The 26,577-nt window shown below is 50.3% G+C and overlaps 7 protein-coding genes across 7 annotated transcripts; 3 read left to right on the top strand and 4 right to left on the bottom strand.

Annotated features, from left to right (window-relative positions):
- Positions 1 to 242: 242 nt before the first annotated feature.
- Positions 243 to 2,386, bottom strand: Z518_04876 (uncharacterized protein; the record flags this gene model as incomplete). Its single annotated transcript, XM_013418582.1, has 4 exons — positions 243 to 508; positions 602 to 2,014; positions 2,071 to 2,282; positions 2,304 to 2,386. 4 exons carry the CDS (start codon positions 2,384 to 2,386, stop codon positions 243 to 245), a joined length of 1,974 nt encoding a protein of 657 aa, XP_013274036.1.
- Positions 2,387 to 4,661: 2,275 nt separating this feature from the next.
- Z518_04875 (uncharacterized protein) lies at positions 4,662 to 5,037 on the bottom strand (the record flags this gene model as incomplete). The annotated part of the gene is made up of 2 exons (XM_013418581.1): positions 4,662 to 4,733; positions 4,810 to 5,037. The coding sequence occupies 2 exons, from the start codon at positions 5,035 to 5,037 to the stop codon at positions 4,662 to 4,664; spliced, it is 300 nt and encodes a 99-aa protein (XP_013274035.1).
- Positions 5,038 to 5,623: 586 nt separating this feature from the next.
- Z518_04874 (uncharacterized protein) lies at positions 5,624 to 8,038 on the top strand (the record flags this gene model as incomplete). Its single annotated transcript, XM_013418580.1, has 1 exon — positions 5,624 to 8,038. The coding sequence occupies one exon, from the start codon at positions 5,624 to 5,626 to the stop codon at positions 8,036 to 8,038; it is 2,415 nt and encodes an 804-aa protein (XP_013274034.1).
- A 766-nt stretch (positions 8,039 to 8,804) lies between these two features.
- Positions 8,805 to 9,817, bottom strand: Z518_04873 (uncharacterized protein; the record flags this gene model as incomplete). Its single annotated transcript, XM_013418579.1, has 2 exons — positions 8,805 to 9,521; positions 9,734 to 9,817. 2 exons carry the CDS (start codon positions 9,815 to 9,817, stop codon positions 8,805 to 8,807), a joined length of 801 nt encoding a protein of 266 aa, XP_013274033.1.
- A 588-nt stretch (positions 9,818 to 10,405) lies between these two features.
- Z518_04872 (uncharacterized protein) lies at positions 10,406 to 12,272 on the bottom strand (the record flags this gene model as incomplete). Its single annotated transcript, XM_013418578.1, has 5 exons — positions 10,406 to 11,136; positions 11,186 to 11,956; positions 12,006 to 12,031; positions 12,082 to 12,119; positions 12,180 to 12,272. The coding sequence occupies 5 exons, from the start codon at positions 12,270 to 12,272 to the stop codon at positions 10,406 to 10,408; spliced, it is 1,659 nt and encodes a 552-aa protein (XP_013274032.1).
- Positions 12,273 to 16,008: 3,736 nt separating this feature from the next.
- Positions 16,009 to 21,910, top strand: Z518_04871 (1,3-beta-glucan synthase component FKS1; the record flags this gene model as incomplete). The annotated part of the gene is made up of 3 exons (XM_013418577.1): positions 16,009 to 16,157; positions 16,211 to 21,490; positions 21,556 to 21,910. The coding sequence occupies 3 exons, from the start codon at positions 16,009 to 16,011 to the stop codon at positions 21,908 to 21,910; spliced, it is 5,784 nt and encodes a 1,927-aa protein (XP_013274031.1).
- A 505-nt stretch (positions 21,911 to 22,415) lies between these two features.
- On the top strand, positions 22,416 to 24,195 carry Z518_04870 (uncharacterized protein; the record flags this gene model as incomplete). The annotated part of the gene is made up of 5 exons (XM_013418576.1): positions 22,416 to 22,643; positions 22,700 to 22,800; positions 22,856 to 23,366; positions 23,421 to 23,912; positions 24,001 to 24,195. The coding sequence occupies 5 exons, from the start codon at positions 22,416 to 22,418 to the stop codon at positions 24,193 to 24,195; spliced, it is 1,527 nt and encodes a 508-aa protein (XP_013274030.1).
- Positions 24,196 to 26,577: the final 2,382 nt, after the last annotated feature.

Here is a 26,577-nt window from a genome sequence, read left to right as displayed (position 1 = left end):
TACGTCATGGGCAGCTATCCGGACCAGGTAATCGGGGTAATAACGTTTATTCTGTGGTCATAAACGTGAGTAGGAGTTCAACATGGCATGTATGGCGTTGAAACTGACGGAGACCAGATATCCGCATTCATTGTGCCCTGGTATATCTACGACCGGGCCATGGCGGTTGGTGAGAACCTGCGAGATCAAGATTTTGAGATCAATGCTGACTTTGTCAAGATATGGGGGCGGTACTTCGGCACTTAAGCGATTATTTGTGCTGTTTGCCTTCCGCCGACATATTTGTCCTCCAAAAATGGCGCCGTGGATGGGTGAAGCCAATAGTCCTCGCCTCGGATGGCTCGGACCAAGGATTCGATCCTTGGTATTGATATTCCATGGACGGAGTCAATTAGCCCCAAGTGGTCGCACGAGAAGCAAGAGGAGAAGAGCGATCCGTCATTAACTGGATCAAACTCTGTCGTCTTCCGATCCGAAGGAACTGGGAGGGGATGAGGAAGGGAACCCCCTATGGTGAGTTAGTAAGGCAGAAAATCCCAATTACGTTGACCTGTTCTTTTGTCAAATTTCCGACTTTGTCATGGAATGAAATGTGACATACGTGAGAATTCCTCCCAGTTGATTCCAGATGCTTCAGATTCTCTCCAAAATGTCTCCAACACTTCTAATGCTCGTTTCATGTTTGGCAATCGTAATAGGGAGAACATGTTTGTTAAAAAGTGTGCAATCTTCCTCCGTGCCACGCCTTGAGCCTCACAACCTGCGGTGAACAGGGGAGTGGTCAACAAGGTGAGCGGTGATAATGTTGCGGCAGGCTTGATGTTGTCAACACATTCGATGATCCTTCTAACAGACTCTTGAACCAAGGGAGCATCTGGCGGGAGACGACGAATACGTCTGTGAATGTGGATGAGTGCGGTATGCTGATAGGCTTCGTTGCAGAGGAGGAATTCTTCACCCTCTTCCAGTGACAATTCATGAGCCCCGGACACGTTGAATAGGACTGCGCGGGACCTATCACGCTCCATTATTCTTCGGACCGACAATTCTAGGATGTCTGCTTCGCGTAAGAAATCGGCCTCAGAAAGTTTTGGATGCTGAGTCGGATTATCGGGGGCGCTCTCTCTTTCCCAAGCGACGGCTCCGATTTCTCTGAAAGCAACGGAAAGATCTTCTGTGCAACCAGTGTACACGTCAATACAAACTTCCTGATGTTCTCTTTCATATGGCTGCGTTTGAGACCCAGGGAATGTGATCTGACCCGCCGACAATCCCTCTGTCGTGAGGGCTACGAGGGCTTCGGTGATATTGTACCACCGTCGAAGGAAATGGATCGAGGAGTCTTGCCAGGAGCTTGGGGCGTTGCCAGAGGATCTTTCCGTTGACATGATTAGGGCCTGTGCTCCCATGAAATGCGCTCTCCAAGCCCGGAGAGTGGGAGATCCGGAGATCACTTCGCACAGAAAAAGTGTACGAATAGTGGCAAGATTGGCTCCTAGTTGACTCGATTGAGACTGTTGGAGTTGTGCGCGGAGACATCGAATGCTGGTGGCTGTCAGTTGCGTGACAAGCGTTCTAGTGCCATGGTCGATTTGGAGATCAACCGTCGAGATTAATGAAGTACGATGAATCTCAGCCAGGGCAAGGGTCGCGTAAAGGAGTGCCGGATTCTCCATCACCATAGGCAATACAAGCTTGCAGACTTCTTGGTGGACAAAAGTATGAGAAGCCAGAGCCATGGAAGCATTGCAAGTAAAGTAATCCAGGAGTGCTCTGTTGTTCGGAGGGATGAACGAGAAGAAGTCGATCCGAGCGGGAATCGTGATATGCTGCCATCTGGTGGTGAGGTGGACTAAATCTAAGGATGTATCAAGATTAGCTTCTTGAGATGGGAGAGTCGCACTCTCTTCTCGGACAGGGGTGAAGCTTGCTTCGCCTGCCGCTAGAGTTGGCTTGGAGGGGACACGTTTTGGAGACGGCACTGAAGTGTACACGAAGCCTCCGTCGGTCGTAACTATGGCTCAAAGTCAGAGACTGTTTTGCGGATGCCAACGTCCTTTGTTTTCCTACCGGCTTTTCGCGCGCCCCCATCCTTGGTCGAAAGACATTTTCCAAAACGCGACTGAGCAAAGGGTCGCCCTCCGAATCGCAATGTCCTCTCATATATGCATGTGATTCCATCCCTCTGGCATCGACTGCATTGTGGCTTCTGCTCACCGCACTTCTGTCGTCGTTTGCGGCAGCGAACGCAGCCATTCCAGGATCGGGAGGCGGGTTTCATCCTGCTCGTGAATTGTCCCTACTGTGCAGCGGGGGCATGCTGAGCATCGCGTGGAATGTTGGCATTGCCGAATTTGGGACTTTTAGAATTTGATCGATACGCCATGATTCAAGACAATAGGATATCCATTGTCAGTGCACGCCGTGGGGGAACCCGATCTGATGTCCGGAGAGTCGAAAGTCGATGGTCGTCTTGATAAGGGAGTGAAGTCTAGAGCCTTACCCCTAAACCTGAAGGGGAAGGATGAGGCGACAGCGATGCCCGGCTTGGACCGGAAGAGGGTTTTGTCCAGAACGTGTTCATCCCTACCGAATTACTGCTCAATCGGTCTCGAAGTTGTATTAAGAGTGGGTACTCGCGATGATAAATGTTTTCATTGACTTTATTGGTGGCGGCGAGAGCTGTCTAAGCACCAATTGAGCCTAGTTGTGCGAGTGTTTGTCCGGTGGATGGCGAGGTACCTCAAATCCCTAGTAAAATGGGGGTTTTTCAGGTACCTTTCCATCCACTTTGCCTCGCTCGCATAATTGGCCCTTTTCCAACGTCGTTGATCTATTTGACAGAGCCCTTTGCATTCGTCTTTACCGGCCTTTTTGCACTCGATTTTGGCGTTGTTGCGTGGTCAGAGCGTCTCTGTTGTCTATGAAGGTTTTCTATCGCTCGTGGAGCCCGCCCTCCTACCTTCTGACCATGTTGTCACTTCTATCGCCTCTGTGGGCTCCCGGCCGCCTCTTGACGTCGCTGTCGAACCCCTTCAGGACCTTCTTGACGCTCTGTGAGCCTCTTGTGAGCCTTGAATGAATCCCTGCTCTTTTTCCTGGTTGTATCTCGTAGTGTGAGTGCGCACTCTCTTGCCTCTCACCCCGGCCAGTGCTGGAGGTGCTGTAGATGCCGGAATCTCGATTGGCGAGGCCTCAGGAGAGGGCGATCGACGCGGTCGGGGTCTTTCAAGAGTGCGGATCGGTAGGCGCCGTGAGAGAGCCCGCAAATGCCACAGGTGTGTCAGTACCTCAATTTTGATGTTTTGGTACCTCGATTTGTGCGATTTACTGGGGGGGGTTTTGAGGGGGGAGGGAGGTGCTAGGTACCTTTATATCATTGGTTGTGCCTCCCCATCCACTATGCCAAATCGAGCTTTAATTAAAGTCGCTGTTGTACGAGGGTCGCTCTCCTGATCCTTGAGGGGCCCTTTTTGTCGACCGAATATCCCGTCACAAAACGAGAAGACACGTCAACATGTCCTTCTACGAGAATCAGCATCCGCTGGGTCCTAGGCGAAGCATCTGAACCGACCGATACACTGGTGATGAGCGCGGGCGGCCAGTATGTCGATATGCGGATTACCAAGCTTGACAGCTCCATTGACTAGGCAATGGCTGGTGAAAGAATTATATTGTCCCAAGAGCCGTGTACGTTTGATTGTCATGCGGAGCTCTTCCCCCAATGTCATTGCATTTGTCTTCGTCGTAAAGAGCCTCCAACCTCGAACCGACGTGTTCTCGGCCGGTAACATGCAAATGGAACGCATTGGATAGATTCGAGAGGGTCCACGGAACATGATATTGGCAGCTTTCAACCCTCTAGCTCTGATGTCGTTGAAACGGGCACCATGATCAATCCGGAAACAAGCATTCCCACGCCTCATGAAGAGGCCTGGCGGTCACCTCCCGTACGCTTTGCCGAGAAGTTCGAGTATTCGTGGATCGTACGAAACACGGAAGGAAAGAGGTTGCTGAATGGTCAATCATGAAGCGGGAGATGCGGTAAACCTTGAGCTCTCTGCCTCACGTAGCAGCATGCGCTGAGATGGGCAATACCAACCAACAGTTGTGTGAGAGAAGCTACGAGGAAGAGGATGCCGTGAATATCTTTGGAGAAAACATTTCGTTGGTACAATCGAGGGAATTAACTTGGGCCTGTCTGTGATTTATCTTGCGAGCATCTTGTCCGTATATGCCGGCCAAGACATATAAATTCTCGTGAACCTGTGTTTGCTTTTCCAGTTCCACGAAATGCCGGGCCATACAATTCATGGAGTAATTCTATACCCGCAAGAGGGTCGAAATCACAGCACAGAAATAAAACTCGCCATCATAGCCTTGGGTCGGTTGGAAAGAAATGCCCACGATCTTCTCATTAAAGAATAGCCCAATGATGCTCGCTTGGACACTTAAGAGTGGTCTGCGGCACTGCTTGTGAGCTGGCCGTTGATTCGCTAGCTCTAGCATATGAGAATGTGGGTGATTCGCCCCGGTGTCGCAGTCAACAGGCCCTGGTCGATGCATTCCACGACGACCTGGAGTGGATTTTCAGAAATGACGATCAGATTTTGTGATATTTGGTTGTCGGCGAGCGACCATGAGTTGGAAAGAAGACGTGATCACTGTGCACCTTTATCTTCCTTTTTTTCCTTTTCTAATTCTTCGGCCATCGCATCGCGATCCGCTTTAATCTGACCCGCGTTCGTCAGTCATCACCGATATTCCCGAGCGGAGTATATCCATTCTAGGATCCTACCGTCTACTTACATCGGCCTCGCTAATCGTGGCATTCTCTTCGGACCAGTGGTGGCTGTGTTTTCTATCTGGTAGCTTCTCTTGTGTGAATCCGCTTTCTGGATGTTTTTTCAGGTCTGCCGCGCTTTCAGCACGGTGGATGGCAGTCGGCTGGAAGGCAATGGGGCTTGCCGTGTAGCGTCGGATTGCAGCGATTGGCACCAGGCGTGTTTTGGCCACGGAGTGGTAAATCGATTGCATGATTGAAACGGAAGTAGGAAATCGAGACGAAGGGCTTCTGGGGATGGCAAATGAATAGAAGCAGGAGATGATTTATGTGCAGGTTTGAAATTCTTCCCGGTTGAACAAACAGCGTGTGTGATATCTATGGTTGAAATCAGGTGGTGTGACGTGGAGATCTGGGTGATTCCTATTCGAGGAATGGTTTCTCAGCGTGCAACCAGTATCATCATCGCTCACACCACTACTTCCAATTAACTTCAGATCCGGCAAGGTCCATTGCTGGTTGGACAAGAATGTTCGTGGAATAGGCGGGACATAGGGCATCTTCCGTGCAACATACGCGGTCGGCTATGGTCATCGATGCCAGAATATTCAGGCGAACAACTCAGCCATATGGGATGCCAACCGGTTGGAGTTTTTGTGGTGGGGGCCAACAATGTTTCTTGGTAGATTATGTAATCTTGCACGTGACTGGGCGTTTCTCGTTACTCGAGTGACCCAACCAAAATTTCCCGAATGGGCGGACATAAACATGTAGCATCTATATCTCAATCCTGACGGCACCATTGAATCGTGAAATCGGATCCAGGTGGAAGCAGCCAAAATGTTGCCCCATTCACTAGAAGAGGACTTGCCAGAGCTCAACGCCATCCTAGCTCCCCCACCATTAATGGCGACAGGTACAAATGACTCTCTTCGAAGATCACCGCGAAAGAAAACCACAACCACATCATATATCGACAAGTCTCCGAAGAAGAAACTGCGAGGTATCGCCAGTCCAAAGAAACCAGCACCCATCAGCTCTCTCAAATCGTCGACAGACACTAGGTCTCTCACCATATCAACAGGCTCGGCCAAGGTACCTCCATCCATCGTAGACAGCACTCCTCTTCTGCCTTGTCATTCGACAGTGTTTCCGAGCACCACCACTTCCAGCAATCGTCACTCACCTGCCACGGGCCAAAGAAGTCTCACGCTCGCCCATGTTGACACCTTCCTTCTCCCTTTGAAGGCCACGGCACTGGAGGAACAATGTTCCGATACAATCGTTCCTCGCTCACTGACGAAGGCTGGACGGTTGCGAGTTTTGGATGACAAGGACCGATCAATGATGTCTCTCATGACAGAAACAGCGAGAGAATCGAATGCAAAACGTGTACCTCAGAAGATGATCCAAGCGTCCGCCGACGCAGGCCGATTTGTCTTGAAGGAAGCCCGATGTAACGATGACGAAGACGACTCCGTTGATGAAGACGATGAGGATGAGGACACCGATTTGAGCGGGTTTATTGTGGACGACGATGCTGAACTTAGCTATCATAGCTCTTCAGCAACAGAGCCGGACGATAGTGATGGAAGGAAACAGCTCAAGAATGTTCCTCGACCAGCTCCACGACGAAGACTTCAACGAGGATTGCCTAATCGAAGAGTGACAGATTCCTCTGACGAAGAATCTGATTCACACAAAGAGGAACATCTGGGGAAAGTGCTGTCGAAAGCTTTTGAAAATATCCGTTTGAATGAGGGAGGTGCGCACGAAACGAGGGAAAAAGAGATCGAAGTGATTGATCTCACTTCTTCTCCGAGTAATGTACCTGACCTTGATTTGAACACACGCCGTGGCCCGATCTCACATCAACCTCCAGTCTCTCGTTCAGTGAAAAGGGCCTCAGACAATTCACATCCTTTTGATGAGTTCGATGGCATCCTCAAGATGGCTCCTCCGTCCTCAAAGCCCACGCTTCGGATTCCATCGAAAGCCATGTCGCCTCAGGGACCCATCGACCTCGACGGCACAGAGGACGCGGACGGATCAGCCGAGGTGACGGATGATCGCTTCAGAACGCCGCCAGCCACTCCTTCCCGATTGCTATCCAAACCGAGGTCACCATCGAAGCTCTTGTCTCCGTCAAAGCGACAGCATATTCCTCAGTCACCCCATCGTCAGAGTATGGATGCGTTTTGGGATCATAATGTGATCAACGAATGGAACGATGAGTTCTCTCCGCAGAAAGCACCCGCGACGTCCCCGAGAAAGCGTGGACTTGCCCGTTTTCCAAATTGGTCAGACTCGGAGGAAGAGAAGGAACAAGAATATCCAGGCAGTTCAGATTTGCTTCCCAGTCCCTGTTCTTCACCGAGGAAGTCGCGGTCACCAACTAAGCGTCCACAGAAAGAGGAGAAGAGACAGCTGTTAGAAGAGAAACGGGCAGCTCTATCGCAGAAGAAGGACTTCGATGCCCGAAAGAAGCAACTTGCCGTCGATTTGCTGTATGAACTTGACACAAAGGTTGCCAATTCACAACTCGGAAAACTGGCATCCAGTACTGGTGGTGTTCAGATAAAATGGTCCAAAACTCTTCGGTCCACAGCCGGCAGAGCAAACTGGAAAAGATCCGTCATCAAACCGTCAGGGTCACCGGTTAAAGACACGGAGCAGATCGGTCCCGGAGTGACAGTCCAGCATTACGCGACTATCGAGTTGGCCGAAAAAATCATCGACTGCGAAGGTCGACTAGTCAATACTCTGGCTCACGAGTTTTGTCACTTGGCAAATTTCATGATCAGCAATGTCCGCGACCAACCGCACGGGGCCTCATTCAAGAAATGGTCGGCGAAAGTGACGGCCCACCTCCGACAGAGCGACGTTGATATCTGGCGCCAGGTCAACGTCACCACCAAACACAACTATGTGATCAACCACAAATATCTGTGGGTGTGTATAGGCAGGGACAGGACGCGCACCATGGACTTTCTCAACCTGGATGAAGATGAAGGCTGCGGGGCAGAGTACGGTCGGCATAGCAAGAGTATCGACACCGAGAAGCATCGATGTGGTAGGTGTAAGGGACGCCTACTTCAAGTGAGGCCAAGGCTGAGAGCAAGTCCGCGGAAGAAATTGAGCGAAGAGAGCGCGGGGACTTCTTCAAGTTCGAGTTTGGCTTCGAGGAGCACAAGTGCGAGTGGATCGGGGAGTGTCTTGGGCAGCATGATCGAGACAGTGGTGTTGAGTGACTGATTGTTGGATATCAACGCTGTACAGAATCGGTTCATCTCATGTGACAAAATTCATTGGACGACGGGATTGTTTTGGTCGACAAAAAGGATTGATTGATTGGTACTAGCCAGTCTTGAGCATGCAGACAGGCGATATGGGACGTCGGTTGAGTATGCGAATGGCATCGTCCGGGTTCAGGTTCAAGTTCCCGCATATAAAAGGAGTGCTGAGCTGACCGAGATTTTCAAAGTCCTGTTTTGACTTGAGAGCTGGGATGAATATGAATGGAGCATTTCTTCAATTGGAGGACTTCCTTTTCTGTTCTTTTCCACTTAGCAGAGCATTGTCGAAGAGTTGATCCTATTTCGTGGTTGATTCGCTATCTAATTTGTCTGAATTCGTCGCTTGTTGACCAGATCATCGAATGTCGTGTGGTTGGTGCTCCCTTCGATCCTGGCGCCCTTTGCTTGCTCTCTACGCTTGTGATCATGACAAATGACCGACGTGAGGCCGGTCCTACCCATCCTGTCCTCCATCCATCAAATATACCCAGGCTTCTTTGTACTTCTGTTTCTGCACTATTTCATCCTCGCTTTGTCCACCTCTGAATGTGTAGGATGGCATCAGTTTCATCGCCTTGCTGAAACCCGACGCCGATTTCGAAGCAGCGAAATCCCTCCAGATGCTCATTTCATTCTTCCAACTAAACATCTCAAACCGTCAATTTAGAAGCCCTTTGCAACGCGATTAACCGCAAAAGTTCCTCTTCTTCGCGCGCTTTGATTTCTTACTCAAAACCGAAAAGCCCAAAGTCCACAACCGACAACGAGGCAACGACGCGCGAGAGCATGTCTCCGGCAAACGTCTCTTCGGCGGCGACCCGGGCATCATTCTCCCCGAATTCTTTCATGGGAACGTTAATGCGGACACAAAAGTCGGTCTTGTAGTCTCCCATTCGGATCAGGAGTTGGGTTTGGTGTACGAGAGACTGTAGCACCGAGGTGGAGAACGATGATGCCTGAGTTACTTCTGACGATGAAGAAAAAGAGGCAGACTGAGCATGAGGCTGCGGGAGTTGTGGTTGGGATGGCTGGTGCCACCGGGAGGTCTCGTAGCTGATTATGTTGCCTGAGAGTATGTATGCTGGGTAACCCGCAAGGCTGGGTTTTGCCATGGTGATTCTTTGCGGAGTGGGCAAGGGTGAAGCAAGTGTGTCCGGCGGTGAAATCACGTCGGTAAAGTGATATTTCGCAGCGTCGGCGTCCGCTTCGGGACCAGAAGGAGAAGAAACGCCATTTGCGGCGGTGGTCGTTGTGGATGTGGATGTGGTTGTTCCGTTCGCTACGGTTGCCGTCGTCGTATTCGTCGTAGGGTGAGGGTTAGGCGTCGAGGATTCGACGTAGGCGTTTATCTCGAAGATGACGGAGGTAAGTGTTGTAGGTGAGAGGAAGACTTCTTGATGGTCGGGGATTTGGCGGATATTGCTGTTCAGGGTATTAGCCAGCTAAATATAGTGGTCATCATGGTAGCATCGAGAAATTTGCAAATGTGAGAGGGTGGAGTTGCCGTCAGTACAGAGATCTAGAGCAGTGTTTTCCGCTTCACTTCTCCCCGTAGTCATAGGAGATATGACGAGAGAAGCAGATTATTCTCTCACGCATCCCGCATGCGTATCTTCCGATGGAATCTGGCGAGAAACATTCAGAAGGAACTAACATGCCTAGAGTCAATGAATTCCACGGGCAATTCGACTGTCATTGCCCCTCCATACAATTCCCGGACGCCGTAGGTCGCGGCCATATTCATCATCGAAGCGAGACCAAACCCTGGCCTTTGGACTCTGATCTAATCTCAATATCAAATTCTCGAAAGGGATAACTTGGTGAACGATACACGGGCAAAGGAGTAGGTTCGTGAGGTGGTCCACAGTAAGTTTGAATATTCTTATAGATTTTGTCCAAAATAGGCAGCACCGCTTGCTTTGGAGCCTGAACGGGCAAGGCACCACATGCTTCACCTACGTCTAGAATGATCGCATTCACAGTTCTATAACGAAAATCTGAGGTCGGGAAGTATATTCAGGGTCATGAGACTTCTGGCCTTTCGAGTCGGCAAGGCTCGGAGCCCCGATCCGCTCTTTGGAAATACGAATAACCAAAAACATACTACGGGAGCCAGTGCCAGTGGGGTGAACGCTCTGTTCATCATTTTGACACAAACTAAACCAGCCATCCCAGCGCATGCGAGACTCCATTAATGCTCTAAATTACATTCCCAAGTAATGGAGCCGTTCCGGGGTGCTTTCGCTAAAGAGGGATTGTGCAAACCCATATTAAAACATGATCTGTGTCCACCAATCCAACCAAGCATACTTCGAACTGTCCTCGCCTACAATAGAATCATGCCAGCACCAGAGACAAAGGCAATGGAAAGGTAGAACACCACATGCAAAAGACCAATATGGCTTGGAACGGAGAATCCTGGAACACCTCCACTGGAGGAGCTGCTGCTGCCGCCGCCGCTGCCGGAACCGCTAGAGTCAGAGGAACCCGAACCGCCAGTGCCGCTTGGTTGCGACGTGACTGTGCCAGTGCCTGCACTACCAGCTTGAGCAATCAATTCCGAGCATGTCCCGGTGGGTTGGACAGGGGACTGTGTTGTAGCAGATCCCGAGAAGTCGCAGGCAGAGGCGCCATTGCCAGCAGCTTGCTGTTGCTCATAGTAGGTGTTGAGAGCCCAACCCAGTTGTTGAGTGGGGTTACACATGCCATAGGCGCCGTAGTCACCACTGGTCGCATTCGCAGTGATGCCGTCGCAGACTCCGTCGGCCAAACCGCAGACAACACTGAAAAGATCGCCAACGTCGTCGGTGCTGACGTCATTGGGGACGCAGGTCAATGCATCGAACATGCACTCACAAAGTTCTTGGTTTGGTGTAGGAGGCAGTTCGTCCGAGGCTTGCCATTCGTCGCCAACAGTAGGGCAAGCGGCAGCGGCGGTGTTGGTAGGCGTGTAGTCATTGGCATTGACTCCAGTCGGGTCGATCCGTGCAATTTGTGAAGACAAGGCGTTGAAGTCAGCCAAAGTGCTCACCGAATCTCCCGAAACGCTCACAAGACCTAGAATACGGTCAGCCGAAGGCTGATAATGACCAAACATGAATCCTACCGTAGTCGTTGGCTTCCTGGAAGTACATGTAGACAATACCGCCGGACCAGACAGGAGTCATTTGATCTCCATACAATGCTTGAACTTCGGTGAACTCGCGCGGCTGCACGGTGTTGCATCCATACTCGGCGAAGAAGACAGGTACATTGTACGTTGAGAACTCCTCGGTGCGGACGTTATAGCCGGACTCGGTGTAGCTGGAGTCTCCACACCACGAGTAGATATTGTAGCCCCAGAAGTCAATCGCCTCATCACGGTCTCCGCAATCGAAGTAGTTGGCAAGATTTTCACGGATGTCGGCATCATCATTGGTGGCGTATCCAACACCAATCGTGCGGTAATTTTGCTGTTTGATATAAGCCTTCATGTCCCGAACGGCAGCCTTGACAAATGCACTGGCATCAGTGTTGGTATTGTTGTTGGAAACCTCATTTCCGGCGAAGAACCCAAGGGTGTTCGTGTAATTGGCCATCATATCAATGACGGAGGTATAGCGAGCGTAAAGGTCATCGTTCCAGGTCGGATCGTCACGAATGATCGAATTTCCGGGAGAAGAAAGGTCGGCAATGACATAGATACCCGCATCTGCCAACATCGACATGCAGTCGTCGTGGTTCTTGGTAGGGTCGAGGGCGTAAACGCGGATGGTGTTGGTGCGCAGCTGTTGCAGATAGGGGATATCTCTCTGGCAGGATGAGGAGTCAGCTAAGGGGTCGACATAGTTGTCGGTCCCATCGCTAGCCGAGGTTGATCCATTACCCAGGTATTCCTCTTGACAGGGTCAGCTCATGTCTTCATAAACGTGGTGGCTTGGACGAACGTTGATAGGCAATACCCTTGATAAAACTGCGCCTGTTAGACAAGTTTGCGGTCCATTTCAGTGATGAAGTACTCACAATTGAGTCCCATTGGATTGATAGAAGAATTTAGAGCCCTTGAAACATAAGATCAGAATACAAATCCTCTTCAAGGGAGCACTTGCGAGCCGACATACTTTGATCACAATTGGATCCAATTGAGCATAGGCGGATTTAAGAAAAAGCGCAGCGCCCGCGACAGCAGTCGCCGCGGCGGTAAAGCCCTTCATAGCGATGACGATAAGCGAGAAATGTGTTGGACACGAAGTACGTGGTGATTCAATTACGTGTATCGAGGTTCGAGACTGGGGAGTAAGATGGATGGGACTCGTCCTTACTCGAACGGCGAACGAATTGTCACTGCCGAACAAAGGCAGGAACGAAGGACGATAAGAGCTGGATGGAAAGAGTGTCACGAAAGTGAAGACAATGAAGGTGACAAGAAGCAAAGCAAACGTGCGGAGGGCCACACAAAAACAGATGCACAACTTCTATCAAGGGGGAAAGAAGATGAATTGTAGATTGAGTCCCAGGGATGAGATGGGGGATGAAAAATCACCCACAACACCGAGTTACCGCTTCGGCAGCCCTTTTGGACTCCAGGGGACGGGGGCGCAGGCAAGCTTGGCCACGACGATACGGCATTCAGGTGAGGTTTTTCCCAACTCATGAGTCGTTTGGGTGTTAGTCCTCCAAAGCACTCGAATGCTTCAGGTCTTGTCCAGATCCGGGTCCCTAGTTGGGTCATCCATCACCACCATTGGCCATCGCAGTGCCGCATATCTGTTTTCAACCATGGTCTCCGCTATTGCTGGTGTAACACGAAGCATCGGACACGCGTCCTCTCGATCCAGCTTGTCTAACATTGGGTCGGAACACTTTTCCAGAATCCTGCCCGTGATCGTCCGTTCATTTTTGCATGGTCGATTTGCCTACCTCAGTATGTGACGGCATTTGACCATTAGGAAAAACATTCACGTTTGGGGTACCGTCACGGTATGGACAAATGTCGAGCTTTTGTCTTCGATCCCTTAATTTTCTTCACTAACATCACTTCTCTCGGGCCGGCGAAACAGGCCACAAAAAAACCGTGCCGGTGCATAAATCTGTCAGAGCAAATAACACGTCTGGATCCCCAGCTGGGATTGAAGGAACCATTGCAACCCACATTGTCTTGCAAATATCATCAACCGAATGCTGTGGTAACGGGACCATTTGCCACGAGCCTTTCGAGCAAATGAAAGTTGAGGAAAATTACTGCATGTCTCACCATGAGTGCCTCAGTTGCATGATCTGTCTCGAGGTCTCCAGATGTGTCTCGCTAAGTAGCTTTTCTCTCATTTGTTCATCGTCGAAATTGGATTGTCTGGTTTGCTGGCAATTGTCAGGATTGATTTGGGGATCTGCCCCTTTTCCCGTCCATCAAATCGCCGGTTGTTCTGAACCCCCGAGACTTTAGAGGATCCAGTAATCCCATCTTGCCAACCGACCAGCCAACCAACGGCATCCTTACCCCCTAGACAAGAAGACGAAAGGCCTTGTCAACCTTAAATAGCATTTGCCACTCGAAGCCGGCCCGTTGGCTATTGTTTCCCATCAAAGCTTGTTTCACGCTGGATTTGGACATACCAAATGATGTTGTGAACTTCCACCACAGTAAATCCAGAGAAGGATGTTCCTTCGGCTCCAGTAAACATGTTTTCAAGCACATGATATGTCGGGAAACGGAGTCTGATGTGAAGAATGCCATGATCGGATTGAAACAAAGCGGATAGCAGTGGAAAAAAAGACACGAAAAGCTTTCTCAACTCCCACATCGGGTGAATTTACGGGTGAGCTCTCACTACGCTTGCAGCCTCCACCAGTGCAGATGGCTGCCGATCCGTTATCAAGATCCACAAAATGGATGAGGCGGACTTTCCGGAATGATAGAGGGGGAAAGCATGGTTATTGAGCTGTCAAAGAGCATATGGACGGGCCAGGACAACGGTGAGGGAAATCCTACGTCATGTGCCGCATAGAAACATTCTCATTGAGTCTCCGGACTTTTCGCGAATCGCTCGTAGAGATTAGTAGCTTTTCCACTTGTTAGATCCGGGTGCTCGTCACGGAGAACTAAACATCAACGACGCTGAGATTAACGGACTACCGATGATAAAGATGACCTCGCATTCGCAAGTATGTGTTTTGGACGCCCAGAAAAAATAGTCGTCAGCTCACGGAGCACGGAGAACGGAAAATGCCCAATACCGTATTGGCCGCCTCGACCAAGTGGTACCTCAGCGGACTGCGCCTTGTAGACACAGCACCTGGGTAGGCCAGTATGTGAGAGCAAATGTGGTATCTTTTGTCAGCTGAGAGATATTGGCATCGAACTCCCCAGTCTTATTGCTTGGTATTCGTACGCAGCTTATCGTTCAGATATTCGAGAGTCCAGATTTCAAGAGTTCGTCCACCATTTCTGTGAAGGGCACTCGGACCGCCTGCATTTTGCCCGCAGAAAAAAATTGTCCGACACGCATCAAGATCTGCAACGCAGAATGTCCACAATTTGAAACATGGATTGTGTAACCGTGGGTGCGGAGTGATGCTCCAGGCCTGTGTCTCTGTAGGCGAGTGCAGGAATTCTATATCTCCCTCTTTACAATATGTTCCAAGTTTGGGGCGTCAGTCATGATGGAAATTGTCTTCGGGCTCGACCTATCGATATTCTGCTTTTTGTGCATCGCCACAGAGTTACGAAGGACCCAGCCACGGGAATGCGTCTGATTTGGGGGGTGGGGGTAGTTTGGTCCCAGAGATAGTAGTCGACCTGCAGCTGGGCGGGAGGTTAGTCCGTAGCGTAGCAGGCGATGCCGGCCGGGTGGACTCGTGAAGTGTCGCAATCAAGGCCACAGGAGCGAATTGCGGGAACAGACGAACTTAGGCGTTCCTCTAGCTGAGGGAGGCCCGGTCGAAGTTTTGACTCTCGATGTGTTGACTGTCAGTCGAGCCAGCTGGTGTGGCGCACCACCGTGGTGCCTTGGTTCCCCTGCCACCCCTTGTTTGATTCCCTGCCTCCCTGAGCCCCCTACCTCTTTGTGGCCTGTCAGAATGGCCGGGACAGGGCAATCCTGATTTTGCTCCGTCACGCTCTTCCAGCTTTAAGCCCCTGCCGCCCAAATCAAAAAGAAAGGGATCCACCCACCGTACAAATCCACTTTGACCACCCAAATTTCTGGCCTGCGCGCACCCCAGTGGTGGCCCCTAAACCCGAAACAAGCAAACCTGGTACCACTGCCAGAGCTCGCCTGCATCTCCTGTCTCCCTGGCTTCCTTTGTTGCCCTTCTCCCAATTCAAACCAGCCTCGCCTCAATACAATCGTTTTCCCACCCTCGTCTCCTCCTTCACTCGTTTCTATCGTTGCGAGAAAAGGCAGGTGTAAAAGAAGCTGTCGACAACTCGAACTCCCTCAGAACCCTCGGGCTGAGGAAGTGGCCGGCTCGGAATCCGTTTATTAGCCACGCCTGCCGTGGACGCGCTCAGCAGCTGCATTGGCTGAGCAACCAAACGCTTCTCCCTCACTCGTTTCACAACAATCGTTTTGCGACCGCGTCCTCCTCTTTCACTTGCGATCTTGACGTTTGGGCTACCTGCTACTGTCTCTTTCGACTTTCTTCGGATAGACAGGCACAATTTTCGCGGTCGATTCTGCAGAAATTTTCCAAAATTTTCCCGTGTTCGCTTACACCCCTGAACTAACATTCGCTGCTTATGCTTAACATCTAATAATATCAACCACTGAATAAGCCACAACCTCACAACGCATACCTCGCATATTGAATACAAGGAAAACCGTTGATGGGACTGTCCTAAAGTACGTGGAAAAGAGTCGGGAGAGGCTGCACATCCCTGAGTCAGGCACACACACACCCCTCAAGACACTCCTGACATTTCTGTGTGCCCCCCCAGGGATCTCACTCAACATGTCTGGACATCCTCAGCAGGGCGTTTACGATGATGGATACGGCCATCACGGTAACGACGCCTATTACCAGGACGACCATCATGGCTACCACGATCAGTATGACTATGGCCACCAGCAACATGGAGGCGAAGGATATTATGATGAATCGTATGGAACTCGCAGTTCTTGATCTTGATTTCTCTGGCTGACGACGAACATAGGGGCTACTACAACGCCGACGCATCGAACCCGTATCACAATGACGGCGGTTACTACGAAGGCCACCAAGGATATCAAGATGACTATTATGATGGCCAATACTATGACCAAGGAGCTGCAGGACAGCACAATTACCATGGTCAACGCCCAAGGCGCCGCGGTCACGACTCCGAAGAGGATTCGGAGACATTTAGTGATTTCACTATGAGATCAGACATGGCTCGTGCCGCTGAAATGGATTACTATGGAAGAGGAGACGAGCGTTATCACAGTGGCTACGAAGGCCAAGGTGGACGTGGATACAGACCACCATCCTCACAAATCTCGTATGGCGGTAATAGGTCCTCCGGCGCCTCCACTCCGGTTTATGGAATGGACTACAACAATGCTTTGCCTGCGGGCCAACGCTCTCGTGAGCCCTATCCAGCTTGGACCTCTGATGCTCAGATTCCCCTTTCGAAGGAGGAAGTTGAAGACATTTTCCTCGATCTCACCGCCAAGTTCGGTTTCCAACGGGACAGCATGCGCAACATGTACGACCATATGATGACTCTCTTGGATTCCAGAGCCTCTCGAATGACACCAAACCAAGCATTGTTGTCTCTCCACGCCGACTACATTGGGGGTGATAATGCAAATTATCGCAGATGGTATTTCGCTGCCCATTTGGATCTTGATGATGCCGTTGGATTCGCCAACATGAAGCTTGGAAAAGCCAATCGTCGGACACGAAAGGCACGTAAAGCTGCCGCTAAAAAGGCAAAGGAGAACCCGCAAAACGAAGAACAGACTTTGGAAGCCTTGGAAGGTGATAATTCTCTTGAAGCTGCCGAATATCGCTGGAAGACGAGGATGAACAAGATGTCTCAGCATGATCGTGCTCGCCAGATTGCTCTTTATCTCCTTTGCTGGGGCGAGGCGAATCAAGTTCGGTTCATGCCTGAAGCACTCTGCTTCATCTTCAAGTGTGCAGATGACTACCTCCATTCTCCGGCTTGCCAGAACCGTGTCGAACCGGTTGAAGAATTCACCTACCTCAATAACGTCATCACACCTCTCTACACCTACATTCGAGACCAATGTTACGAGATTATTGACGGCAAATATGTTCGACGCGAGCGAGACCACAACAGAGTCATTGGCTATGATGACATTAATCAACTGTTCTGGTACCCAGAAGGTATTGAAAGAATCGTCATGAACGATAAATCTCGGATTGTCGACCTTCCTCCGGCTGAGAGATACCTGAAGCTCCAGGATGTCAACTGGAAAAAGGTCTTCTTCAAGACGTATAAGGAAACACGATCTTGGTTCCACTTGCTGGTCAACTTCAACCGTATCTGGGTCATCCATCTCACGGCTTTCTGGTTCTATACGGCTTTCAACGCCCCCACGCTGTACACGAAGAATTATCAGCAACAATTGAACAATAAGCCTCATGCTGCTGTCCAGTGGTCTGTTGTGGCTCTCGGCGGATCTGTCGCTACACTTATCCAAATACTGGCAACCCTTATTGAATGGTCGTACGTTCCTCGAAGATGGGCCGGAGCTCAGCACTTGACCAAGCGACTCCTCTTCTTGATCGGTGTTTTCATCGTCAACGTCGCTCCCAGTGCGTACATCTTTTTGTTCAGTCAAACTTCAAAGATTGCACTGATCTTGGGCGTGGTGCAATTCCTTGTGGCTCTTGCGACGTTCTTCTTCTTTGCGATCATGCCTCTGGGCGGGTTGTTTGGAAGCTATCTGACACGAAATTCTCGTCGGTATGTTGCAAGTCAGACTTTCACTGCTTCGTATCCTCGATTGAAAGGTAACGACATGTGGATGTCTTATGGCTTGTGGATCATGGTTTTTGCGGCCAAGTTGGCTGAATCGTACTTTTTCCTGACCCTGACATTCCGGGACCCGATTAAGATCTTATCCTATACCAAGATCAGTCGTTGTCAGGGAGATGCGATCCTGAAAGATTACCTTTGCAAGTATCAGCCTCAGATCCTGCTCGGCATCATGTTCTTTACCGACTTGATTTTGTTCTTCTTGGATACCTACTTGTGGTACGTCATCTGGAACTGTGCCTTTTCGGTGGCTCGATCATTCTATCTCGGTGTGTCGATTTGGACACCATGGCGAAACATCTTCTCCCGTTTGCCGAAGCGTATCTACTCCAAGATTCTGGCCACCACCGACATGGAAATCAAATACAAGCCCAAGGTGTTGATTTCTCAAGTCTGGAATGCAATTGTTATCTCCATGTATCGAGAGCATCTTCTCGCCATCGATCACGTCCAGAAGTTGCTCTATCACCAAGTCCCTTCGGAGCAAGAAGGCAAGCGGACGCTTCGGGCACCAACCTTCTTCGTCTCTCAGGAGGATCATTCGTTCAAGACCGAGTTCTTCCCATCTCAGAGCGAAGCCGAGCGTCGTATCTCCTTCTTCGCTCAATCTTTGTCTACACCCATTCCGGAACCTCTTCCAGTGGACAATATGCCAACATTCACCGTTCTTATTCCCCACTACGGCGAAAAAATTCTTCTCTCTCTCCGTGAGATTATTCGCGAAGACGAGCCATACTCCCGTGTCACCCTGCTGGAATACCTCAAGCAACTCCACCCTCACGAGTGGGATTGTTTCGTCAAGGACACCAAGATTTTGGCGGATGAGACATCTCAATTCAACGGTGACTACGAGAAGTCCGAGAAAGATACTGCGAAGAGCAAGATTGATGATTTGCCTTTCTACTGTATTGGATTCAAATCTGCTGCCCCGGAGTACACGTTGAGAACTCGTATCTGGGCTTCACTTCGCTCTCAGACTCTCTATCGCACAATTTCCGGCTTCATGAACTACAGCCGAGCGATCAAGCTCCTGTATCGTGTTGAAAACCCGGAGGTCGTGCAAATGTTTGGTGGTAATTCTGATAAGCTGGAGCGTGAGCTCGAGCGTATGGCACGACGTAAATTCAAGATCGTCGTTTCAATGCAAAGATACGCCAAATTCAAGAAGGAAGAACGCGAGAACACCGAATTCTTGCTCCGCGCTTATCCAGATCTCCAGATTGCCTACCTTGATGAAGAGCCACCGCAAAATGAAGGCGAGGAACCTCGTCTGTATTCTGCTCTGATCGATGGTCACTCGGAACTGCTTGATAACGGCATGCGTCGACCCAAATTCCGAGTTCAGCTTTCTGGTAACCCTATTCTTGGTGACGGCAAGTCCGACAACCAGAACCATGCCATCATTTTCTACCGTGGAGAATACATTCAGCTCATCGACGCCAACCAGGACAATTACCTCGAAGAATGCCTAAAGATCCGAAGCGTTTTGGCCGAGTTTGAGGAGATGACTACGGATAATGTCTCACCGTATACTCCTGGTCTGCCCCCGACGAAGACCAATCCCGTCGCCATCCTTGGGGCTCGTGAATATATTTTCTCCGAGAACATCGGTGTCCTGGGTGACGTCGCGGCCGGCAAGGAACAGACCTTTGGCACTCTCTTCGCTCGTACCCTGGCACAGATTGGAGGCAAGCTTCACTACGGTCACCCTGATTTCTTGAACGGTGTCTTCATGACGACTCGTGGCGGTGTCTCTAAGGCCCAGAAAGGTCTACATCTCAACGAGGATATCTACGCCGGCATGAATGCTCTGATTCGAGGAGGTCGCATCAAACATTGCGAATATTACCAGTGTGGAAAAGGTCGAGATCTTGGTTTCGGCTCCATTCTCAACTTCACGACCAAGATTGGAACGGGCATGGGTGAACAGATGTTGTCCCGCGAGTACTACTATCTCGGTACTCAGCTACCCTTGGATCGTTTCTTGTCCTTCTACTATGCTCATCCGGGTTTCCATATTAACAACATGTTCATCATGTTGTCAGTGCAGCTTTTCATGATTGTCCTGATCAATCTGGGTGCTCTGAGACACGAAACTATCCTCTGTTTCTACAACCGCAATGTGCCGCCGACGGATCCTCTCAAACCGACGGGTTGCACCAACTTGACTCCAATCATGGACTGGGTTGAGCGTTGCGTTGTCTCGATCTTCATCGTGTTCTTCATCTCTTTCGTGCCTCTGGTGGTACAGGAGTTGACTGAACGTGGATTCTGGCGCGCTGCTACTCGTTTGGCCAAGCACTTTGCCTCTGCCTCGCCAGTCTTTGAAGTGTTCGTCTGTCAAATCTATGCTTCCTCCATCCAACAAGATCTATCATTTGGTGGCGCTCGGTATATCGGAACTGGTCGAGGGTTTGCCACGGCCCGTATTCCTTTTGGAGTCCTCTACTCCCGTTTCGCCGGCCCGTCCATCTACCTCGGAGCTCGGTCTCTGATGATGTTGCTCTTCGCAACTGTCACAGTCTGGGGTGTCTGGCTTTTGTGGTTCTGGGTTTCTTTACTCGGTCTCTGTATTTCGCCTTTCATCTTCAACCCGCACCAATTTGCGTGGAATGACTTTTTCATCGACTACAGGGACTATCTTAGATGGCTGTCTCGCGGCAACTCTCGTTCGCACGCATCCTCTTGGATTGCCTTCTGCCGACTGTCACGGACCCGCCTCACAGGTTTCAAGCGCAAGGCCCTGGGTCAGCCCTCTGAGAAGCTCTCTGGTGACGTTCCTCGTGCCAGATTCACCAGCATCTTCTTCAGCGAAGTTGTGGGACCGTTCGTCCTCGTTATCTTCACGTTGATCCCCTACCTCTTCATCAACGCTCAAACTGGTGTCACCGACGATGTCCAGCCACCCACCAATTCTCTTGTTCGAGTTGCCATTGTTGCCTTTGCACCTATTGGCATCAATGCCGGTGTCTTGGCCGGTCTGTTCGCTATGGCCTGCTGTATGGGACCTGTCTTGAGCATGTGCTGCAAGAAGTTCGGTTCTGTCCTGGCCGCCATTGCTCACTGCATTGCTGTCATCATGCTCTTCGCTTTCTGGGAGGTGATGTTCTTCCTGGAGGGATGGGTCTTCGCCAAGGCTTTACTCGGCATGATTGCGGTGGTGGCGCTCCAGCGATTCGTGTTCAAGTTGATCATTGCTCTCTGCTTGACCCGAGAATTCAAACACGATTCGTCCAACATCGCCTGGTGGACCGGCAAATGGTATTCCATGGGTTGGCATTCGATGTCTCAGCCTGCTCGAGAATACCTCTGCAAGATTACGGAGCTTGGATTCTTCGCCGCCGACTTCATTCTTGGACACACCATCATGTTCATCATGCTTCCAGCCCTCTGTGTTCCTTACATCGACAAATTTCACTCGGTTATGCTCTTCTGGCTGCGCCCTAGGTATGTAAATTGATCATCCCTGACGGCTTCGTCGTGCTGACTTTTTTTTTTTTTCCCTTCCGCAGCCGTCAAATTAGACCGCCTATCTACTCCATCAAGCAATCCCGCCTCCGCAAGAGGCGTGTCATTCGCTATGCCATCTTGTATTTTGTTATGCTCGTTGTATTCCTTGTTCTGATTGTCGGACCGGTCATCGTCAGGAAATATATCACCGGCCTTCCCGACATTCCAATGGACCTGGTTCAGCCCACGGGACAGAACAACAACGATACAACTACCGGCATCACCGGTTCTGCTCTTCTCGACTTCGGTCAGGACGGTGGCGGCGGCACTGCCGCTGCGACTGCGGCTGCCACGAGTGCCAACTCCAACGATCCTTTCAGCTTTGGCGGAGGTGGGAGAAGACTCATTCGATGGTAAAATAAGTCAAGCCCAGGAACTGGGAAATCTGATGCGTCCCCACAATGGAAAAGGGAACATGTGTGAGCCCGCATATTGGTCCTAATGAATTTGAGATCCTCTATCGGTCTTTGTTCCGAACAAATTAATGATTGAAATGGCATAGACAAAGCAGCCTTTCACATAGATAGGTGCTTTTTCAGCTGGTTTTTACCCTGGCAGTTATTTGGGGGGGGAGGGGCGTCGCGGCAACTGGGCAATCCTTTTTATTCATTAGAAATACTTGTTCTGTACATGAAAATCAATTCGCAATTGCACCTTCACACGAACTGCTTTCATGTGATGTATATTCTGCAGGGATTGGGCCGGAAACCATCGGAAATTTGGGTGCCCCTGATTGAAACACGTGATCGGCTGCGTTGAGAGGCCGTCCCTGCGCGCTCTGACTACCCAACGTCTCGAGGCCGCCAGAAATTCTTCCATTGAGATTCTCGTTTTGCGCGTCGGCCGCTGGTTCAAGCGCAAGATGGATTCTCAAGACGCTCAAGTGTATTTTACGAGCCTAGCCAATGTGGCTTCCGAACAATTCCAAAAAATCCCTGGGTCGGCGATCTTCCTGCGGTACGTCAAATCAAGTTACCAGAATGACCCTATTCGTTCCGTGGTCGAACTCCTCCTCGTTTTGTTCGCAGTACGGTATCTTCTCGCGCCAAAGTATTCGACGAAGCCCAATTATGTCAAGTTATCTGAAGAGGTGGGCATTCTGTTTCCCAAGGACTAGTCGGGCGAGGTTGGCTCACCGGGACATAGGAGATAGATGATCTTGTGGAAGAATGGACGCCGGAGCCCTTGGTCGGCAAAGCAACACCTTTTGAAGAGGCTGAACTGGAGAGCCGACCTGTCATTGTCGGGTTAGTGGATCACCCTTTCACTTCACCTGAGAATATGCTAAGTGCTTTGGAACAGTCCCAGCGGACCTCGGTCCAAGTTAGCCAACGGCCGCACTGTGACGAACCTTGCCTCCTACAATTTCTATAACTGGGTGTCAAACGAGAACCTCAAGGAAAGGGCTATTCAAACATTGAGAACATATGGAGTTGGTCCTTGTGGACCGCCAGGATTTTACGGTACCCAAGACGTGCATTTGAAGCTCGAGTCTGACATTGCCGCGTTCCTGGGCACCACGGCGTGTATCATATACGCACAGGCCTTCTCGACCATCTCAAGTGTCATCCCGGCATTTTCGAAGAGGGGGGATATCATTGTTGCCGACAAGGCAGTGAATTATGCCATCCGAAAAGGTATACAAATCTCTCGGAGTGCAGTGAGATGGTACGAGCACAACGACATGGACGACCTGCAAAGGGTTCTTGCCAAGGTGACCAAAGAACAAGCAAAGAAGCCATTGACTAGGCGGTTCATCATCACGGAGGGCTTGTTCGAGAACGTTGGCGACATGGTCGATCTGCCAAAGATTGTGAGTAACGGCCATTGATTGAGCCGCGAAGACATGCTAAGCGGGAGTGCGCAGATCGAGTTGAAGCTCAAATATAAATTTCGTCTCATTCTCGACGAGACGTGGTCATTCGGAGTCTTGGGAAGGACTGGAAGAGGTGTGACGGAGCATCAACATGTGGATGCTGCTGAAGTTGACATGATTGTCGGATCTATGGCCGGTCCATTGTCCGCCGCAGGAGGTTTCTGTGCTGGATCAGATGAAGTCGTAGAACACCAGCGATTGTCCGCCACGGCGTACACCTACTCGGCTGCCCTTCCGGCGATCTCTGCGGTGACTGCGAGCGAAACACTGATGATGATGCAGACCCAGCCTGACCTTTTTGTTCAGTTGAGAGAGAACATCAAAGCCATGTGGGCTCAACTGGATCCTCGAAGCGATTGGATGTACTGCACGAGCGCACCCGAAAATCCCATCATGATTCTTGTTCTCAAACCGGAGACTGTTTCTTCCCGAAGGTTGACGATCCAAGATCAACAACTATTACTTCAGGACATCGTAGATGAGGTAAGCCTTCGTGTCAATGCCTGTTGCTGTCGGCCCTCCCCCCCCCGAAGATCCATATCAGCTAACGTATGCCTGTGCCTGAGTATAGTGCCTCTCGCAGAATGTTCTTATCACGCGGGTCAAGACACTTCCTGCCGGTCCCGCTGGCGCCAAATCCGACATTTACATGCCTCTGCCGGCCTTGAAGGTCTGTCTTACGTTGGGACTGACGAAGAAGGAAATCGAGAAGGCTGGCATTATTATCCGCCACGCAATTACCAAAATACTCACGAGGAAGCGGTGACCAATTTGACATTCATTGGAGTTGGACAGAAGTTCACTTTTGTACAATATTTACTTAGACCTTTTAATAGCGTCAGAGGAGGGAAGATGGAGCAGCGACCAGGCTTTATACAGCACGGAGTCAAAGTATGCATGAATTCATAGAGCGCAACTAATGGGCCACGTAAACAAAATTTCTACCAAAGCCAGTGATTGACACACTCAATTAGCCAGACTTGGGGACCCTCAGCCTCCCAGGACAACCCTCAATAAGTAGATTTCATGATGGATGGTTCGTCACTTACGTCGTGAACAAAGTATAATGAGTTTGCCATTTTCCTGGTTTGAATAAATAAGCAACCAACGGGTGGCATTAGCAGATATATTTTCCGAGCAACTCGCGTCGATCAGTGCATGAAAATGGCACTTCACGAAAGGAGTACCGGAAAGAGTCAATAGTCTGAGAATTTGGCGAGGATCGGGGCGTCGAGGCGTCTTGTCAAGACGAATCGAGGCTTCACTTGGGGTTTTGTCGGTGAGCGAATAACGCTGTGACACCTTCCTGATCCTTCTTCCCTTGCTTGTTTCTTATGTCTGGGATTTCCCTGGTCGTTTTCGCTTCATTTTCGCTTAGATGTTACCTTGAGACGTCAGCAAGCGAGAAGGAAGCGAGAAGGTCTCTCACATGTCCAGTGAGGTTGTCGGATAAGCGAGTTATCGTCAATATGTTCGGTTCTTGAAGCGAAGGGAAAATAGTGGGTGAGGAGATGAGACAGAAAGACGAGTTGGGATTTAGAGATTGAATGGGTGAGGATCGCTTGAATTCATATGATCTGACTACCTGAGATCCCCGTCGTTTAATAGGAATGTAAATAAACATCCTCCTTCCTCCGCTCTCTTCGTGATTTTGATTTTCATCTCTCCTTCTCTCGTTCATCTCAGCGGTCTTGATTTTGGCCTGTGCGCCCTGATAGACTGTTGAGTCTAGAGAAGGAATGTGTTGTTGTTCTAAGAGAGCAAGACGAAAAGAAGGAAGGGCGCAAGTTGCCAAGCCAAACTATCTCACGTGACATTGCCAAGGCAAAGCATCACGTGACTGGCCAACACGCCCCTCATTCGTCCATACGAATTTCCCAAACTACCATGTCACCACAGTCCAAAGTAATCGTTCCTACGCTGCCTCTCCGTCTTGGAGGCTGGAATTGAATGATTACCTGTTTGTCTGGACAACGATTGACCATAGAACATGTTCCCTCAGGCAGCCCTACTGACAAAACGCTTTGCACAACTTGGTTAGAAGCTTCTACGAACGCGGGGGGCCCCACGGGTTCTTCTTGCTCTGGGAATGCCTCGTCTTCAGCATCTCTTTCCACATTATGCGATCGCTGAACCTTTGGTGGCTTTCCGGCTCAAATTCAACATATGTAGATCGAATGAACTTTGAAAAACTCCACCTCGTGCTGCTCGTGGACGCCTGACCCACGGGTGTGGCTGAGCTGAATGTATGTTATCTGGTGAGTTGATCGGGTTTCGTGCATAGGACGGTGGGAATGTTTTGCTGTTCCCGGTATAATCTCGGCACCGCCAGTGGTCCTTTTTGCTTCCGCATTGACTGGTCATTATTCGAAGCAAATCCGTCCCAAAAAAACAAAATAGTACGCCTTGTCTGTACCAACTCAATCTCGCTCCCATTCTCACAGGAACACGGGATGACGAGACACGAAAACATTCTGCCATGAAGTGGATGGAAGATTACACCATCATTTTCAACGCGTGCGGAGGATGGGACAAAACCTCAAGTGACTGGTTTACCTCGGATTTCGCGAGGATGGCCAAGGCAGGAATGGGATGTCCAAATTCCGGGAGAGTTCCATTTCATCTACGTCAAGAAGAGTGGAGCAGCACGGGGAGGGATTGAGACGAGAAGAACAGAGATCATGAGCGACTCGATGCAGAGAGAAGTCTTGAAGATGTAGGGGAGTTTTCACAGGCTGTAATTCCGTTCGATTCAAGAAATTTGGATCTATTCCCCCATTGTCCTTGTGTTAGAAGTACCTTATTCTCAGTCCACAGTGCAGGATGCAGTGCCATCGGAGCGTCCCTTGATTCGTTCTTTTTCTCTCTTGTGGATTCAGAATGATTTCCAAGGGTTCGCCCAGTGCATTTTGGTGGCGCGTAGGACATGCGGACAGTGTACAACGACGACGAAGTCAGTTGCCAAGCGAGGCCAATGACGCTCCAGAGAAGTGATGGGAGCCAAGAAGTGAACGCGTTACGCAGCCTTGAGAGGTCAAGGCTCATAGCCCTTGCCTCGTCCTCTGCTCCGCCTGTTAACAACGGGCAAAGAGTTGAGAAGTCTTACTTCCTTTTGGGTGATGTGAAGATCACCGCACCCTCAGACGAT

This window comes from Rhinocladiella mackenziei (genome assembly GCF_000835555.1).
Source record: "Rhinocladiella mackenziei CBS 650.93 unplaced genomic scaffold supercont1.3, whole genome shotgun sequence".
Taxonomy (NCBI): Eukaryota; Fungi; Ascomycota; class Eurotiomycetes; order Chaetothyriales; family Herpotrichiellaceae; genus Rhinocladiella; species Rhinocladiella mackenziei.
This window is presented reverse-complemented; position numbering and strand designations above follow the sequence as displayed.